This window comes from Amphiprion ocellaris, chromosome 19 (genome assembly GCF_022539595.1).
Source record: "Amphiprion ocellaris isolate individual 3 ecotype Okinawa chromosome 19, ASM2253959v1, whole genome shotgun sequence".
Lineage (NCBI taxonomy): Eukaryota > Metazoa > Chordata > Actinopteri > Pomacentridae > Amphiprion > Amphiprion ocellaris.
The window spans coordinates 19,832,120-19,850,754 of NC_072784.1; the positions used below are offsets into that span (position 1 = coordinate 19,832,120).

At 39.9% G+C, this 18,635-nt stretch overlaps 1 protein-coding gene across 1 annotated transcript in view; it reads left to right on the forward strand.

Annotated features, from left to right (window-relative positions):
* Positions 1-2,631: 2,631 nt before the first annotated feature.
* hs3st2 (heparan sulfate (glucosamine) 3-O-sulfotransferase 2) overlaps positions 2,632-18,635 on the forward strand; it is a 31,120-nt gene continuing 15,116 nt past the window's right edge. The window contains exon 1 of the mRNA XM_055004993.1: positions 2,632-3,597. Coding sequence (XP_054860968.1) covers positions 3,095-3,597 — 503 coding nt within the window. The 5' untranslated portion in view covers positions 2,632-3,094. The remainder of the gene's footprint in view (positions 3,598-18,635) is intronic.

Here is an 18,635-nt window from a genome sequence, read left to right on the forward strand (position 1 = left end):
ATGGATATTTCAGTTTTTAGTAAAATAGATGCAAAATTATAGATCAAAGTTGATGAAAAAGCTGCATCTTGCACTTGTTTTGATGCTTTTGGACCAAGGTTCAATTTGTATGGATGAAGCCTTCTCAAAATCCCTTAATGCAATTCTAAATATGTCACTTGTGTGGGTCTCTCAATTACTGACACAGCCTGCAGTTCAGAGTTGTGCCATGTTGGAAGTGATGTGCAAATGTTATTACGTCCAACATAGTAAAACCTCTTTCAGACATACACTCCTTTCATTAATCTAACAGCAGTTGAAGATGTCTGAATGAGCTTTGTAATCACTTTTCCATCAAAGCTGCATTGGGAAGCTTATTGGGCTGGACTTAGTGCCATTTCTATTTATTTCCTTTCAGTACCGCACAAGTAGTGGTGTCGGTGCTGTTTAAGTGCTCTGTACTAATACAGCAAAATGCAGTGTGAGGAGCTCTTTCCGTCCGATGGCCTACAGATCACCCCTGGGTAAGGTTTAGCACCTATTTATCCTGACCAGGGTTATGTGAAACCATGACTTGCAGGTGGATGGATGATTGTACAAGCAGATTCAGTTGAAGTGAATATATGGTTGCATAATCACAACACTGAGCAGACGAATCCATAGATCAATGTCGAGGGTTACAAGTCCAGTATGGACACTGCAGCTGAAAATGGCAACGGAAGACCACTTCAGTATTTATTCCTAGTACAGCCATGAACTCCAGTCAGTGTTGGTTTAAGCTCAATGATGTGAATGGAGCCTTCAAAGAAGGAACCTCATTCGATAGGAAACTTCATGGGCCACAGGTGCCACAAGTCTGAACTGCACCCAGTCACAGTAACAGAAAGACATGCTCAATGTAACACCTTAAAAGGTGCAACCTAGTCCCATCAGAAGCTACCTGTGTGACTGCAACAAAGTAAAGCAAAAAGCAAACCCAAAATGTCTACAAACTGATGTCACACTGAGATCAGAGAGCTGCTCTTTTCCCACTGAGGATGAGGTCTTGGGGGAGATTTATGGGACAGTGTGTACAACAACATGACCACTAGCCTGCACAGTTGAGTTGTGCAGAGACGCAAGGCCCAGGTCATTAGTAAACTGAAAGGTTTTTGGACAAAATATTTCATTATAAAGGGCCGCCACAGAAAGAGTGGCAAAGGAAAATCATGTTGGTTGCACAAGTTGACACTTGAAAAATTCAGTGGCTTAGTAATTTGTAGCAAGATGGTCCCAGAAGAACAAGAAAAAGTTGACGAGGTGAGTTCTATTGTCGTTATTGTGGCGTTCTGGTTTCCATTTCAATTAATGTCACACAGTGGCTGTCGAATCGCAAACTTTTTTGCTTCTATCCAGGTATTTTGACAGTTTGATAAGCTTGCTATTAGTTTATGTTTAGTCATTTGTGGGGAAGGAAACATGAACAGCAGAGTGACATGCTGCAGTCGGGGTTCAGGATAATGCTGCACTGTTGGGATGGCTGATCAGAAGTCTTTATTCTCTTGTTACACTACCGTTCAAAAGTTTGGGGTCACATCCCTATTTTTGAAAGAAAAGCATTTTTTTGTCAATAAAGATAACATTAAATTAATCAGAAATACAGTCTAGACATTACTAAGGTGGTAAATGACTATTCTCGCTGGAAACGGTTGAGTTTTAATGGAATATCTCCATAGGGGTACAGAGGAACATTTCCAGCAACCATCACTCCTGTGTTCTAATGGTGCATTTTGTTAGCTAATGGTGTTGAAAGGCTCATTGATGATTAGAAAACCCCTTTGTAATAATGTTAGCACCTGAATAAAAGTGTGAGTTTTCATGGAAAACATGAAATTGTCTGGGCGACCCCAAACTTTTCAACGATAGTGTATATTTTCAACAGGACCCACTTATAAACCCCCTGAAAATAAAGAAAAAAAGAAGCTTTGACACCAGCAGATTTCTGAGGACCTGCTCAATCTTTTACCCGACATTGACAGACTCTCCAGCAGCAGAGGGAATATGAGGACAGCGTTCATAGACAGGAAAAAGGAGTACAAGAGGCAGCATTGGGCCGTGCAGCTGGAAATGTGGAGGGAGACGCAAGAGGCTCTGAACAGCTTCTTTAGAGAAGTTTTAATCCGGATGTCTGTTTTTGACCTTGACTTCAACCCATCTTTTCTGGATGCCTTCACAACTTTTATGGAAAAGTAACTAGGGTGCACCTTCAGTTCCTGTGAGATTAACAGAGAGGAGTGCATGTCTGAAAGGGGCTTAAGCTGGATAAATATAATTTCTGTGAAGAGTTAGCTGATGCTGTTGTGTTGATGTTCACTAACATGGATCCTTTTCTGTTGAAGCTTCCTCTTATTGTTAAATGATAAAAGCAGTGAAGGATGTGAACTTTTTTTGACTTCTAAATGTGAGGATGCCAACAAGAAGTTTTTGTGCCCCTTTCCCCAAACTCTCTAAATGTTATGCTAAAGAAAATATTCCGGATGTTCCTTTAAAAAATACACGCATATAGAATTATGATCATGTGCGTGACGTCAGAGGGTTGATTAAATATTTATACCTGGCAGCCTAAGTGCATATTTCTTCACAACTTCATTATGAAAGGGAAGGAGAGGTGGGCTGAGCATCGAAATCTCCTCGGAGGAGAACAGAATCTTCGTGCTGGTGAGAGTTTTAGGGACGCTGAGGACGCGTTAGACTTTTTTTCTTCTCGCTCACACACAACAAAAAGAAGAAGCTGGATAACGATGTGATTCCTCTGGTGTGCGTTCCAAGACAGTGGCATCAGTAAATGATCCAAATGAGTCACTTCAAACTACTTAAGAAGAACTCGTTTAGAGGAGGACTGATCCAATTTTCTCGGCTGTAATCGTATTCAGCTCCCAAGTTTTCCCCCCTCACAGTTCAGCAGCCTATTGAAAAGAAATGATGCGCAGTTGATGCCTCCAAGAAGCCACCCCTATCCTCATATGCCAGTGTGTCTGACTTTGGAACCTATATTGTTGCCAGACTCCGACCGCAGAGCAACACAAGGAGGGAGACTCCGATGGAAAATCATGCAGCACTTTGAACCCATGGAGACATGGCACATAGGTTCCTCTCATCTGCGAACAGATTCAGCGCCAGATTCGCCTTCATATTCACCGTGTCACTGTCTTGCACCTACTTGTGCTATAGTATTATTTTCTGCCGCGGCACAATCATGACAAACCAGGGCTACGAGGGGAAGCGATGTCCGCCGAGCAAGAACGCGGGAGGGAAGAAACTTCTTGGGAAATTAGACAATTGCGCGTCGCTGGAAGTCAGGTCCGCTTTGGATGAATCCGCTGCCCAGCGAGGATCAAGTGATCTCCGGGACCAAAGTAAAGCCCCTGGTAATCACTGGACTGACGCAAAGTTGAGAAACATGAGCGTTGCGCAGAAATATGGGAACAAGAAGCTGCCAAATGCGTTAATAGTCGGCGTAAAGAAAGGAGGAACCAGGGCGGTGTTGGAGTTCATCCGGATACATCCAGATGTGCGCGCACTCGGAACAGAGCCTCACTTTTTCGACAGAAACTATGACAGAGGGCTGGACTGGTACAGGTGAGGAAAATATGAAACAAACACTGAAATATTCATTTGCACTGTCACTGAAATAGGCGCATTTACCTTGTCAGCTTTGTGCGCAAATGCTGCGCTATCTGAACAGTCACCTCTGTGATCTGTATGACAGATAACTCTTGAAGATGAGAAGACACTGTAAAGTCTATATGCTCATTTAGCTTGTTTTCAATATAAATGCAAGTCCCAAGGCACTAGTCTGTGGCATACAATCGTTTATTATCTCCTAATGGCCTGCAATTCATTTTAACTGACTGTACTGTGCCTTCAAAAGCATCCTGTTGGTGGAACAATCACACCCATGCTGAAGTTTCATGTCCGGACTGAGATCATAGTCTTGAAATACTTTTGTGCTTTTTCTTTTCTTAGTGTGTAGAGCGCTGTTTCTGTCAGACTTTCGCATAGCTGTCAGCAGGCAGCACCACCAGCCTAATTTAGTGTGATGCAGTTCACACCAAAAATCACAGCCAACACCACAGATGACACAGGCAACCCTCAGGTTAACAGCTGCCTTCAAACAGGATACATCCCGGGCACAAACTGTTCTGGGTTAGGCTGCTGAAGGCAATAGGGGCCCTCGGCTTCACCCCCATCCACACAATTGCTGTCTCTGCACCAGGTTTCTATACAGGGACCCTGTTGAATCTAAAACAAGACATCTTTCTACTTTTTTCTTTCTGTTTGTAACCTATTGAGTAACTGTAAAACCTCAGTTCTGACCATGAAGCAGAAAGCAAGTAAAGTGCTCCTCAGCAAAACCCCCCAAAATACTGAAAACTGTCACTAAAAATGTTGTATTCAAGTCCTCAAACATTCTCATAAAAAGGCTTGATAAGATCGTATTGCATGACATCAGATAGGGGTCTGCACAGTGGCTTGGTGGTTCGCACTTTCGCCTTGCAGCTAGAAGATTCCCGGTTCGCGTGCTCGCCTTCTCTCTGTGCATGTGTGGGTTTTCTCTGGCTAAACATGCTCAGGTTAATTGGTAACTCTAAATTGTCCATAGGTGTGATTGTGAGTGTGATTGTTTGTCCCTGTGTGTAGCTCTGTGATAGACTGGGCATCTGTCCAGGGTGTCCCCTGCCTTCACCCTAAGTCAGCTGGGATCGACTCCAGCCCCTCCACGACCCTAATGAGGATTAAGTGGTGAATAGATAAGGAATGGATGACATCCGATTGTTGGAGCTTTCCATTGACACGATGCCACCAGTGTCATCTCTATAATCGCTTACAAAACCTAGAACAAGAGATGAAGTGTGTTCTCAGGCAGCACTGCAGGAATGAGCAGCAAGAGGCTGCAGCAAAATTATCATGTATTTGAGTACCTGTCCGTCATGTTTCGGCTGATGGTTTGCTCAGATCTTGTCAGACATGCACGCTATGAGGTGTTTTTGATTCACCTCGGCTATTTAGCAGACTGAGTTAGCATCATTTTTAATACTAATGAAATAATCACAGGTTGAAATTCTGAACAGGCAAAAAATTTCTTTGTGTCTCAATTCTGTGTGTATCTGAGTTTTATGTGCTGAAACTAGACTGATTAGTTGCCTAAATGAGCTGGTTCTTGGAATTACTAATATAAAAAATTAGTGTGCTTACAAGAACACATGAAGGCCACATCTCTGGACTCAAAATGTGTCTTTTTAATGAACTAACCTAGTGCTCAGTCACACATACAACCATCATCTTTAGCTAAAGTCATTGTTCCACTTTGAGTGTGGTCATTATAAGGGCCTCATTTTAGATCTGATTAGGTATTCCAAAGGTAAAGGTCAATATATGAGAAAATACATCCTAAAATCAGTAGTGGTTAGTTACTCTGTACTCTGTAGAGTCTGTACTTGATCTTGTTCTGTCAGATGAAGAGTTTTAGAATCAAATAAATGTCAATATTATGCATCCTTGATAGTGTCAGTATGAACAAATAGGGCAATCTACAACATATACGCACAGTGTACATATTTCAACTCAAAAGCTGGTTATACAATTGAGTTATCATTCATTATAAGCAGCTCCCGACTGACATAAAGAGAATTTGTCCTTTTCATACTCAAGCTAATAAACCAGAGGCTATAATATTTTAAAAACGCACCAATATAAGACATAAGAAGTACATTATAATTCCCCCGGCGTGATGTTAAAATAGCAAACACTTATTCAGTAATTTGCATGTTATTAAAGACTTTTTGCACTTTCTGATTTTAATCTTAATTTCCTATTTCTTATACTTCAAAATATATAGAGTGATTTCACATCATTTGCATGCATGGTGAGGAGCATTTAAACAGCAAAGTAAGACTCCCTCAGGGGTTTCTTTATGGATATTTAGCCTTTGTTGTTGTCTGCATTTCAGAAATTAAATAGATTTAGAAGCAATGCATTCATAAACAATGGTGCTTATCTTGGTAACGTGAACAGCATGAGCTGGAATGTCAGTTACATACGTTCACTCACACTTTTATTATAGGATGTGCTTTTTCAGTGCTGAAAGAGTCGGTTAATTTATGAAAACACAGACACATATACGGCCAAATGGAGGCGCAGAGTAATTTAGTATATAGTGTATTGATAGGCCTGTCTTCATAGTGACAGAGGAACTAAACCTCAGTTCAAACATCTGAATTACGACTGAAGACTGAGTACACTGATGTAAACAGCTGTGGTGCATTTATCAGGCTCTCCAAGAGACCAGATCACACGTCAACACATCAGCCATCATCCTGCCTCATCCATTAGTCCGTTCACTGCTTCTGCAGCCTTCCATCATCTAAATCTAACATTTTAATACAGCTTAATGATACACAACAGCAGCCTCATCAGTAAGAAAACTACCAGACCACAGATTTTGGCTTCACATAGCTTTGATGTAGTTTTTCTTGTTTCTTTTTCTGTCACTTCGAATTCGAGATAAATTGAGGTCCCACGCAGATACAATGCCACTTGTGGACAAAGCTGGAATATTGCACACTTGTCACAAACTGACAGCTCACATATTCAAGATACTTAAGCAATATCTTGGACACAAAGATTAAATTAGTCAAAAATAAAACAACAGTTTTTCAACCCTGAGTGACTGAGACTGGTCCTCAGTGATTATCTGTCACAGTGTTCAGGCCGTTGGCAGCAATGTCACGTAAAGTATCTTTCCATTTAATTTAACTATGACATTTGTCTCTGTAGGCAAGTAACTGTATGCGTCCAGTCAACGTGTTGCTCTGTTTTGCTGCACTCAATCTATCTGTCTATCAATGCATTTCAGATCACAGTTTGTTGTATTGTTATTATCCATCAGTTATTATTACTTTTTATTGTCACATTTTAGCCTTGAAATATAAAAGATGATGGCCGACAGAACTCCTCAGGTCTCACACACTTTCATGTTTACAGTATAGCAACTTTTGTTACTACAGTATAAAAGCAGCTAATATACAACCCAAGAGATGTATTGTATTTAAAGCTCAAAAGGATTCAATAGAAAAACAATATGCTAAACAAATAATGTAGTGTATCGACAAAAGAAACTCAGATTCAAGAGAAAACAACCTGTTTGAGTTTCTTATCTATAATAGAAATAAGGACAACATGTCAAATGTGGATGTCTATAAAATGTATAATAAATAGAATAAAATTAAAAAAAACAAGTATAAACTTATAGTCTGTAAGTTATCTTATAAAATCAAATGAATTAGATAAAAATGTACACTGCCATCTATAATTATTTAAGGATTGCCATAAAATTTGGAACACATATTCACGGTCCTCAGTGGATAAATCCTAGCTTTGTTGATCCACTGACTCACAGCACGTCTAATTTTTCATACCAGTTTCATGATTTTATGTTTGCTGAAAAAAAGATTGGAGCTCAGTATTGTGGCCCGGGCTCCTTTAATCTCAGAAGTGCCCGACTCTGCACAATTTGCGGACAATCTAAAAATTAGCAAATAGGTGGAACATGATTGAATCTGAAGTGAGTCATGCAAACATCTCTGGACCATGGAATTTTCCATGACGGCACCCACTTGTCACTCCAAGTGACCATGCCCTTAATTAGGCATAACTTTAAGCCTTAATGACATTTCAACGGTGAGTTATATATAAAATGTACCCACTCCACAGATGTCAGGATAAGCTAAATTAGCTACGGAGACCAAAACCATGCAGTAAACATATTTATTTCTGCTGCAAAATTGGACATTTTAACATGGGTGTCTATGGGGATTGACTGACTTCTGGAGCCAGCCTCAAATGGCCATTCGAGGTACTGTAGTTTCTGGCACTTCTGCACTGGCTATATATTTAAGTCTTGGCGGTTGCTGCTGGGTTATAATTGGAGATCAAAGAACTAAGACAGCCCCAGATTAATTTTCCTTTAATTGGTGAATTTGACCATGGAAGCTGACTGCTAACCTTTAAATGTGTGACAAAATACTCAAAACAGGAGTTGCTCTTTCACATTTTTCATTAGAACATGCAAAGAATTGGCTGCATTACAAGACAGCATTACCCAAATGCCTAAGATATCATTTTCAGCACAGATCCATCTGTAAAAGAAACACTTTATACTCAACACAATCCTCTGCAGACGATAAAAAGTGTTTTCTAAAGACACATTTCAAAACACCTTTTTTGTTATTTGAGCTAATTCTCAGCAGCTTATAGCTCTTGAACTGTCTAAAACATACAACGTGTGACATCAAATTAACTCTCGTAAGTTTCAGTGTACCGACCAGCTCTGCACAGTCTGTCTTGTTACATTAAGTGTGTGACAGACCATTTAGACTCAGAAGAAAAATGGTGCAGTGTTCATTACTGTGCCTCCTGAACAGAACACACACACGGCCTCATTTGTTTTGTGCGAGGGTTTTCGCATAACCACACAGGACTTGAAGAAACAGACATTTCTCTGCCACCAATTGCCAAACACTTTTCTCGCCGCTTTTTCCATTCTCTAAAGAATCATAAAGATCAAACAAAAACACATTGCTATACAGCATCAAGACTTAAAAGGGCACCTCAACTCTATTGATTTCACAAGAGTCAGAAGCACTTCCAGTTGCTTCTCTGAGAAGTGTAGAAATTGTATGAGAGGCTGCAGCTACGAATATTCTCCAGGTCCACATTAATTGGCTCGGGGAGGCAGAGAGCTGTGGAACAGAATCATCAGAAAGGTTGATGAGGACAGAAAGTTGGATGGTTCTCATTTAACACAGAAAACTACACATTATAGAGTGAGGGATGGTTAGGCCCTACTCTGCATTATTAATGAGCTGTCTTCATTGTAGCGCTGCTCAGAGACATGTAGTAGTTAACATTAATTACAAAACAACTCTTTTTAAGACGTTTCCCCAGCGAGTAAAACAGGAGGTTGTGCTTTTATTCCAGTAGAATAATTCAGGAACTGTTCTAATCATGCATATATCGGAGGCTAATCATGCTAAAGCTCCTGTGTAGGCAATTAAATGACCAACAGCAAATCTGGCAACTTTGGTGGCGTGAAGAGTCTGATAATTTGATATTTATAATATAATAAGTCATCATATTTCGCAGTACTTGCTTACATATTAGTCAGTAATCAGTCAGCTGGTCAGACACTTGGGTTCAGAGTGAAACAACACAGCAAGTGTTAGATTAATTGGAATTTTGCATTGTATAATTTTGTACATTCATAATATAAGTGAGGAACCTGAATTTACCTGTACTGTCAGCATAAGGTTGTGGTTTTGACATGTGGCAACTGTTGGATGGATTGTCATGAAATTTGGCAGAAACAGGGCCAGCTTATGACACCTGCCAACCAGGTGGTTGCCTGAGGCATCACCAACTTCAGAGACACCAAAGAGGAGGAAGAAATATCATGTCATGCATCCGGATCTGTTCTTGCCTAATGCACCAGAACCTGCAGAGGGATGACTCTCACATAGCCTGACTTTTTCTAAACTTTTCCAAACTTGAGATTCATTTGCTCACACTGCTGAGCAAGAATCACATATGAGGAACCAGGTTGCTGATATGTCCTGCAAGCATTTTAATATAACCCACACTGCGATATATCATATTATATTGTAAGTGCACAGGTGTTTCCCCAACTTGGGTTACAGGAGTCAGTAATAAAAGAAAGCCTGTAATGAGGAGCAATAATCTGCACCATGGTTTCATAATATGATAATGGTAAATGCAGACATTGTAATAGTGATAACATATCAGCTGTAAATCCAGATGTTTGCTGTGGAATGAGTGTAAAAGACACAGTTTACATGCTTAAGAGAGGAAGGGCCATGCCCACATCTGAGTAAAAATGAATGTAGGTTTGATCAAATCTAAACCAGAATTAAAGTTTGGTTTGTTGCTCACGGTTGCTTGTAGGAGATGTTCCTCTTAAATGATTAAATAAGTGCAGCACCAGAATCCATATGTGTCCAAAGTAAGAGAGATGCATGCATTTACACGCGTGGTGCAACAGCAGCAATCTCATCATTTATTCATCACTAGTAATTATTCCAGACACAGAGACATGATCAGTCAGGCCTTAACAGTAAATTACAATTTGTACATTTGTACGCCACAGACAGGTGAGCTGTCACATACAGAGATACAGTTTTACAATTAGATCATTAGTTTCACAGCGACCGTCCTCAGGTAGAGTTCTGAGCTCTGTCACAGCTGTCAGATCATTTTTATTTTACTGTCAGTAAACGTCTGATCTGTTAATTAAAGTAAAGATTGATGCTTTATCTGCACCTTTTTTATTTAAAATGAGTGTTTGCAGTAGTGATTACTTGTGTGTATTAATTGCTTCCCATAAGTACACTGTATATAAGTATTCTAACTCTATAATCATTAAAATAACTAAAAAATATAATACTAAAAATAATAAATTTTATTTGAAGGCACTTTCTTGGCACTCAAGGACACTGTACAAACAAACAATTCCATATATATACATTACAAATTAAAAACATTCACAATAGAGTCAGGGCAATTGGCATCAGATGGAATATGCAGTTTTGAACAGATGTGTTTTGAGTTGTGATTTGAAATGGAGGAATGAGTCCATGTTTCTCAGCTGGGGTGGCAGTGAATTCCAGAGACGGAGAGCAGAGTGACTGAATGCTCTGCTCCCCATGGTGGTGAGACGGGCAGAGGAGATGGACAGGTAAATAGAGGAAGACGATCTGAGGGAGCGGGATGGAGTGGGAACATGGAGGAGGTCGGACAGATATGGGGGGGGGGGGGGGGGGGGGGGGCTTGACTGTTAACAGGAGGATTTTGTATTGGATGCGGAACTGAACTGGGAGCCAGTGGAGCTGTTGAAGAACAGGAGTGATGTGGTGGATGGAGGTGGTCCGAGTGATGATATGGGCAGCTGAATTCTGGACCTGTTGAAATTCGTGGACGGATTTGTGAGGGAAACCGAAGAGGAGTGAGTTACAATAATCCAGACGGGAAGTGACGAGGCTGTGGACAAGGATGGAGGTGGTGTGGGGGTTGAGGGAGGGGCGGATGCGATTGATATTTTGTAAGTGGAAGTAGGCAGATTGGGTAATGTTATTGATGTGAGATTGAAAAGATGACACCCAGACTCTTAACCTGGGGGGAGGGTGAAACAGAGGAGTTGTCAATGTTGATAAAAAAAAGCTATTGGTTTTGGATAATGTGGATTTGGTGCCGATGAGGAGAACCTCAGTTTTATTACTGTTTAATTTAAGGAAGTTTTAAGTGAACCGGGTTTTTATTTCAGTAATGGAATCAGTGAGAGAAGTGGGCGGGAGAGGAGGAAGCAGGAAGCAAGGTTACTGATGAAGTCTGTAGTGATTTTGTATTTTTGCTTGGTCACAGTTTGCTGTCAGTTAGGCCATGTTAGACTGATGGCAGTTATCAGACTGTCACTTGATGTCTCTTGAAAATAGTTAAAATGTAATTAAATATGGGCTTCAGTGGTCCCTTCATGAAATGGTGCGATCAAAAGAACTCTGTTATTGTACAGACATTGTGACTGTGATATCCAGCAGTCAGCGATCCTTAGCTCACATTTAGTGATTGTCAGCTTGTTAACTGTCCCCTTTTGGCAAACCCAGCGTGTCCCTGCTGACCAGGGATCAAATCCTGTCTGAGCTTTCCTTCCTCTGTCCCCACTTTTCTGTCTCCTTTTGTACTTCTTCCACCGTCTAAGTAAAGACTGTACACTTCTAAAGATGTGCAATCTGTCCGCTTTCCATTTATAAATATCCTTGACTCTCACATTGCTAGAGGCGATACTGTAAAACCTAGAGAGAACTTCTAGGGGCTCCGATGTTGATGGAAATGCAAGAAATCACCATTCATGTCAGTGGAGATGCTGCTGTAAAGCTGCACAAATAGGTAAGAAATTAAGGCAAAGTATGCGAGCACAGAATGTGGTCTTCCCATTACTGATTCATGCGTTCACAATGTCAACAATTAAGGCTTTTATTGTGAATTACTAAATTGTAAAACATTTTTAGTTCAGTTGAAACACAGATGATAACACCTTGATTGTATGTGTTCATCAGCTGGAATTTCAAAACTCATTAAAATAAATGCAAAAAATGAATCAAATCATTAAGATAAATGCACAGAATAGACAGAATGAGCAGTAATCTTCATCCGAGAATGTGCAGTTTAGGATTTCAGAGGCTTTTTGTGTCTGTCTGAGTGTCTTCATTTCAGTGACCGTGGATATTTTGCCTTGCCACATGTTAATGTGACAGCTCGTAGCTCAGTTCAATTGAACGTGTTATTGCTCAAGGAGAGCAAGTGTCAGTCATTTCCCTCTGCAGGCCAAACCATGAATAATTGTTATTTCAAGGAAAACAAGAGCCTTGAGTTGAAATGACAGCAGTTAAATAGGATTCTGTTCAAGGGCGAATATTTTATACTATTTTTTACAGTGCTGCAGGACTGCATTGTCCTGCTAGAAATGTGTTTTGATTCTATTATATGGGCTGAGGACATGCCTGATGTCAAAAAGATTCTCTCATGCAACACGTCTGCCTCAGTCAGCCGGCTATTTTCAGCCAATCTGTCTCCAATTAAATTAGAGAAATAGATGCTTGATTCTCAGGTCGGCGAATTGTTATTCACCTCTGTTCCTCACCTAGCTGAATTGGCCGCGGGATCGCTGTAATCGCCCGGACTGCTCTTTGTTAACTCTTAATAGACTTTTGAGGTGGCAGGCTTCGGTTGTCGGTGATTAATGACGAGGTGTCATCACAGCTGTAATCTAAGTGAGTGATAGTTTAATAATGGAGCACGCTTGCCGTTGGAGAGACTGGATCTATGCTTTCATTTCAGGAAAAAGGAAGATGCCATTTTTAGGAAGTGCAGTGGCGCCGACATTATGAGAATCACGCAGCATAAGAACATTTTCTCCTCACAGTCTACCTGTGTAATACACACTGTTAATGGGTTTGGATGGCGGGGAGCAGTTCTATTTGTGGTGTTGGCTTTTTCAGTACATTTCGTGGCCAAATGGTTTGTACGATTTCCTCACGTCAGAACGAAGAGAAAGACTGCACACAGAAAAAAGGTACGGAAAAAAATAATTAATAAAAAATAATGTAAGCAAATTGAGCAGAAATATCTCAAGTGAGACAAAAATGCATTTCTCCACAGCTCCATTTGAAAATATACTCTTGTGTCCCACGCAAAGTAATTACCCTGAAGCTTCTATGACAGGCTCCCAGGACAGTGCACAGTTCAATTACTAATAATATAAATTTTCACAAACCTGACGGCAAAATTTATTAAATTAGTCAGACAAACCAACAACAGAGACTTGCTGTTTTTCTTAGTAGTACATTATTCAAAGTTGAACTGGATTCTTTTACATTTTTTTAATTTTTGCCAAGGACTGACCATCATTACGCTGCGTGCTGCTTACTCTGATAACACCCTGGCAATGAGAACCCGGGAGACTTGTTCTTATAATTCATTGTTTAACTTGTTTTGTTCTTAAATTACTCCAGAGACCGGCTAAACACAGCATGTAATGGATACTTTGATTCGGGCCTCTGCATGGTCAGCCTGTGAGCCTGCATATTGTTTAGTGGCCAGTGTTCATTATTAGTCCTTGTAATGACAAATATTTGTTGTCTGGTGGGAGGTAAAGGCCATTCACTAAATCTCCCTGTCGCTGCCCCGTAGAAACACTTCACATTGTGATTAATAGCCTCCAAGTTAAATCCCAAACAGATCAGTGTTTGCCTGAAATCCTCCAAGCCCTCCAACTCATTAAACTGATTTATTAGTAATAGCTTGTCACCACAATGCTTTGATTAATTAAAAGTGATAGGAAGGATGACGTGTGTAAAATGCTTGTCAGTTTTCAACTGAAGTCACACATTTTAAAAAAGCTTTCTTGCAAATCGCCCACAAAATAATGCAGAGTTATGATTTAAAATAGAATATTAGAGTTTGAAAGCCTCACTGACAAAAAAGCACATAATGTGAAATAATAGTTTGTGCATTAGAGTTAGCGAAGTTAAATGGTGTTTCAGTTTGCATAAGTTCGTGTGATACAAAACGTATCAATCGGCAACCATAATAACCGCACAAATATGGAGAGAAGTCACTGGAATAGAGCAAAACTACGTAGCAAAGCAACACAGCAATAAAACAGATATTTTGCTCACTTGCTCAGTAGTTTTTTGTAGCTTTTTTACTTACAGAAAAACATCAGTTCAGAGTTCTGTCTTTGATATACAATACATAAAAAACACACAGCTAGAAAGTCCACTCTAGGATTTACCATAGCGGCAACAAAACCAAACCACTTCAAAGGGTCTTATTTTCCTGGAACTGGGTGCAAGAGCAAATTCTGTGAACACAGAATTACAGTGAAATGCAGCTTTTGGAAAATAACAAGTAATCACACAGTTTGACCAAACATAGAGTCTATTTGCCTAAACTAAGACAAACTAAAATTGTGAATTATTCTCATCACACAGCAAATTCTGTACCCGAAATATGTTCAGTCTATCGTCAAGGTGTTGCAAGTTCAGATTGTACAGTGAAATATGTCACACAGTCCTGCTTTTGAGCAAAACAAGCTAAATGTGTTCAGTGAACCTGTGTGCAGTTTTTAGATCAGGTGACAGAACCTGACGGTGACTCTGTTCTGTCAGAGATGTGCTGTCTAAAAGAGAATTTAACCTTGACTTGCAGTTTTCTTTAAAGCTTTGGGCTGAATACTGATTTTAGACTGCATATTGAGTTCCACTGAGGACTGTGACATGTTGAGTAATAGTGAATACTGAGTTATACTGAACTCCAGTAAACACTGAGTACCAATAACTTAAACTATAGAATATACAGCTATATCAGAGAACACAAAAAATGCAAAATAGCTTTCCAAGGTGCAATCGCATAAATGTTTAATATTGCCCATTACTAAGCTGTTTTTGTTGTAACTCCCAGCACTTTGCCTCACATTACGTGTTTTACATTAAAGAATAATATATTCATACCTCAATTACTTTGCTTTGTTTGACTCTAAAACAATAAATTAAAAAGTTATCTGCTTTTGCCAGTAAACAAGTTTTAAATTTGAAAAGGCTTAATTTGGAAGATAACTGCATTTTGTGAAGTTACTTGTACTCAATCGGAACAATCTAGGAGTGACACGGTGGTGCTGTGGTTAGCTCTGTCGCCTTACAGCAAGAAGCTCCTGGCTTCAGGTTTCCCCAGGTGCTCCAGGTTCTTACCACAGACTGAAAACCTGCCTCGTAGGTTAACAAGAGATTGTAAATTGGTTGGTGGTTGTTGGACTCCAAAGATGCCCCTTGTCTCCTTGTCCTGTTTCTGATGCTCATGGGCTGGATCTTAAGATGTGCCTGTGGTGAGGAAGGTGTCCAGTTTGGGAACCTCAGAGTTGCAGCTTTGTTTTTTGCGGATGACATGGTTTTTGCGGACTTTGCTTCATCAGGCTGTGACCTTCAGCGCAAACTGGGGAGGTTTGCAGCTGAGTGTAAAGCAGCCAGAAAGAGATTTGGTATCTCTAAGTCTGAGGACGTGGTTCTCTGCCAGAAACAGTAGGAATCCTTCCTCTAGGCAGGAGGTGAGGATTTATTGCAACTGACTGTTGTGGTGAAAAGGGTGCTGAGTTGGAAGGCAAGCCTCTCCATTTACCAGTCAGTCTTTTGTTAACCCTCACCTACGGCCATGAAGTCTGGGTAGTGACCAAAAGAATCAGATTGTAGGTACAAGTGGCCTAAATGAACTTCCATTGTGGGATGGCTGGGCTCAGCCTTAGAGATAGAATGAGGAACTTGGACATCTGAAGGGAGCTTGGAGTGGAATCACTACCCCTTCGTGGTGAAAGGAGCCAGCCAAGGTGATTTGGGCATCTGATTAGGATGCCTCCAGGGCACCTTCCTTAGGAGAATGTCAGGACATATCGTACTGGGAGAAGGCCGCGTGGTAGACCCAAAAATTGCTGGAGGGATTACATATCTCGTCCAGAAAAAACTTAGAATCTCCCCGGAGGAGCTGCAAAACTTTGTTAAAAAAGGAACATCAGGAATGCCTTGTGTAGCCTGCTTCTACCATGGCCATGATGGATGGATGGATGGATGGACAGACAGAACATTAGGTACATTCCAATGCCTATGCTACTATACTATATAGTATGTCAGAAAACTTACAAGTATGTCCGAGCAGTAGTGTCAAAAATAGTATGTCAGAAATACCAGGATCTCCTTCTACCTCTAGATACATTTTGCATTATACATGGCAGCATGTTTATCTGGCCTGTCGGAGATACAATCCTCTGCTATGGTAGATACAGCGCAATGTCTGCACAAGTATAAACAAGATTGAGCTGCCAGGAGTCAGCAGACAGATGACAGCTCATTTCATTTTACAGATTGCAACAGATATCTGACCAAGAGCTAAAAGCTTCAGCCATATTATTATGACAAAGTTGTATGCTATGTCCTTACCGTATGCATATTGTATATAACACAACAGACTTTGTAGGGGCAGCTGCAGTACATTCTAGAAGCACAAAGAAAAGGTATGTGATATGGAAGACAGCCTTTGTGTAGTATTAGTAGTAGTAAAAACAAAGATATCTGCAATTGAACTCAATCAAGCCAAACTGTATTCAGGGTTTGTCGCACAAATATTAGCCCAGTTGGGAGTGAAATAATATTTATGATTCAGTCTCTGGGAATAGTGTCTGAATTTGCCTTTTTTTTTTTTAAAGCACCGATCACAGTCAAGGTTGGAGGTATTGTGACACCATAAATGCAACAGTATTTAAAGAAAGTGAAGCTGCACAATAATATTACCTGAGATTGGTTGTTGTTGATTTAAAAATATGCATTATTGTTACATACATTATTATAAAGATATGAATCTTGTGTGATGTATAAGACAACATATCAAACATTTACATGAAACAACCAATCACATGTTAAAGCAGTTTGATATGGTCTTTCTGTTCACGATTTGTATGCAACCTCTGTATTGCATGTGCATATTTGCTGCATGACAATTTTGCATATGAGCCGGAAAATATAAAGAGAATTTGTCTTGAGTTGACACAATGTAACAGCCTATTTTAAGTTCAAACCATCGTGCAATGACAGTAATAAATTCTGAGTTCATTGATTGTTCACAAGGAGATCATTCAAAGCTGACCTTTACTTGTTCCGATGGTCTGCATCCCTGATGAACCTGCGTTGCTGTTGAGAAGTTTCCAATTGTTCAAAAAGACACACTAGTCTGCAGTCAGGTCCTCCATTTCTCGGCATTTTGTCAGATGAGTTATGCTGGGAATGATGCAGGGCAATACAACAACAGTGCACACAATAGTTTGTAGTGTCAGAGAGGTTTGGATGGTACTTTGTGGTGTTTTTTTTATGCATTCCTTGTAATACTGGGAAAAGTAGTTTGGAAGGATTTTAAAAGGATTTTTACCTGGTGGACTGGTAAGAGTGAGACTAATTTGATTACTGTAAAGTCTGCTTTTTCCATCACAGTGTCAACAGATGAAGACATTGTGTCTATATTTTTAGATATTAATGCGACATGAACTAATCTTTTGTATTTGTTGATCTTTTAATAGTTTCTTCAACATTAACAGGTCAAAATTGCAGCATTTAAGTAAGATATATCCAAACATAATAGTCAGTTTTTCATTTTTTAATGATACTCAGTCAATTCATGCTCCCCAGAGGATGAGTACTTACGTTTTCCAACTCCAAAAATGTAGTTACGTAATATGGCAATGAATATCACATTGCAGACATTAAACTCAAAACAATATTGAATATTGCACTGTGGATAATTTATGCAGCCAGCCAGAAGTTAACAGATGCTGTTGCAGAGATGGGCTGGTTTCAAGCTCATACCAAAATGAAAAGCTGAGGCCTAAGGACAGAACATCCAGTTTTTTGATTAGATTTCTTGGAGACCTGTGTGAGCTCAGCCCTGCTAGGTTGAAATTGCTCATTCTGACTGGCTGAGTAGATACTGAACATTCATATATCCTGTACCTTTAGAGCCCCATGAGAAGTTCAATCTTGTGTGTAATAGAACAACTGGGCGTTTTACAGATATTAACTGGTCAGTTAAAGAGATGGAATGGATTCATATACAGATGAACTGCTGAAAGTTTGATTTGGGTATGCATGAAAGCTGCAGTCTGGGATTTTTAAATATAAATGAACATCTGTATTAAAGCACTTGCCAAAACAGTGCACACAATACTGATTAAGCCTATTGCCGGCAAGTGTATCGCCTGTGTACTTCATAGTATATTGAAGTATTAAATTAGTAATTTGTCTACATTCCCATGCTGGGACACCAATAGTGATGCATTTTATGTAAACCAGCTATGATTGGATGGTTGAAGTTAAACTCCAGACGAAAAAGAGACAATTAAAAGGAAGGATTAATGTGTAAGCAAAAAACAACAACAATTGTGATAGCGTAATTACCGTCACTGCCAGAAGGCAGTATAAAATGATTCATAAATGCTTCATTTTCGGCATTTGTTT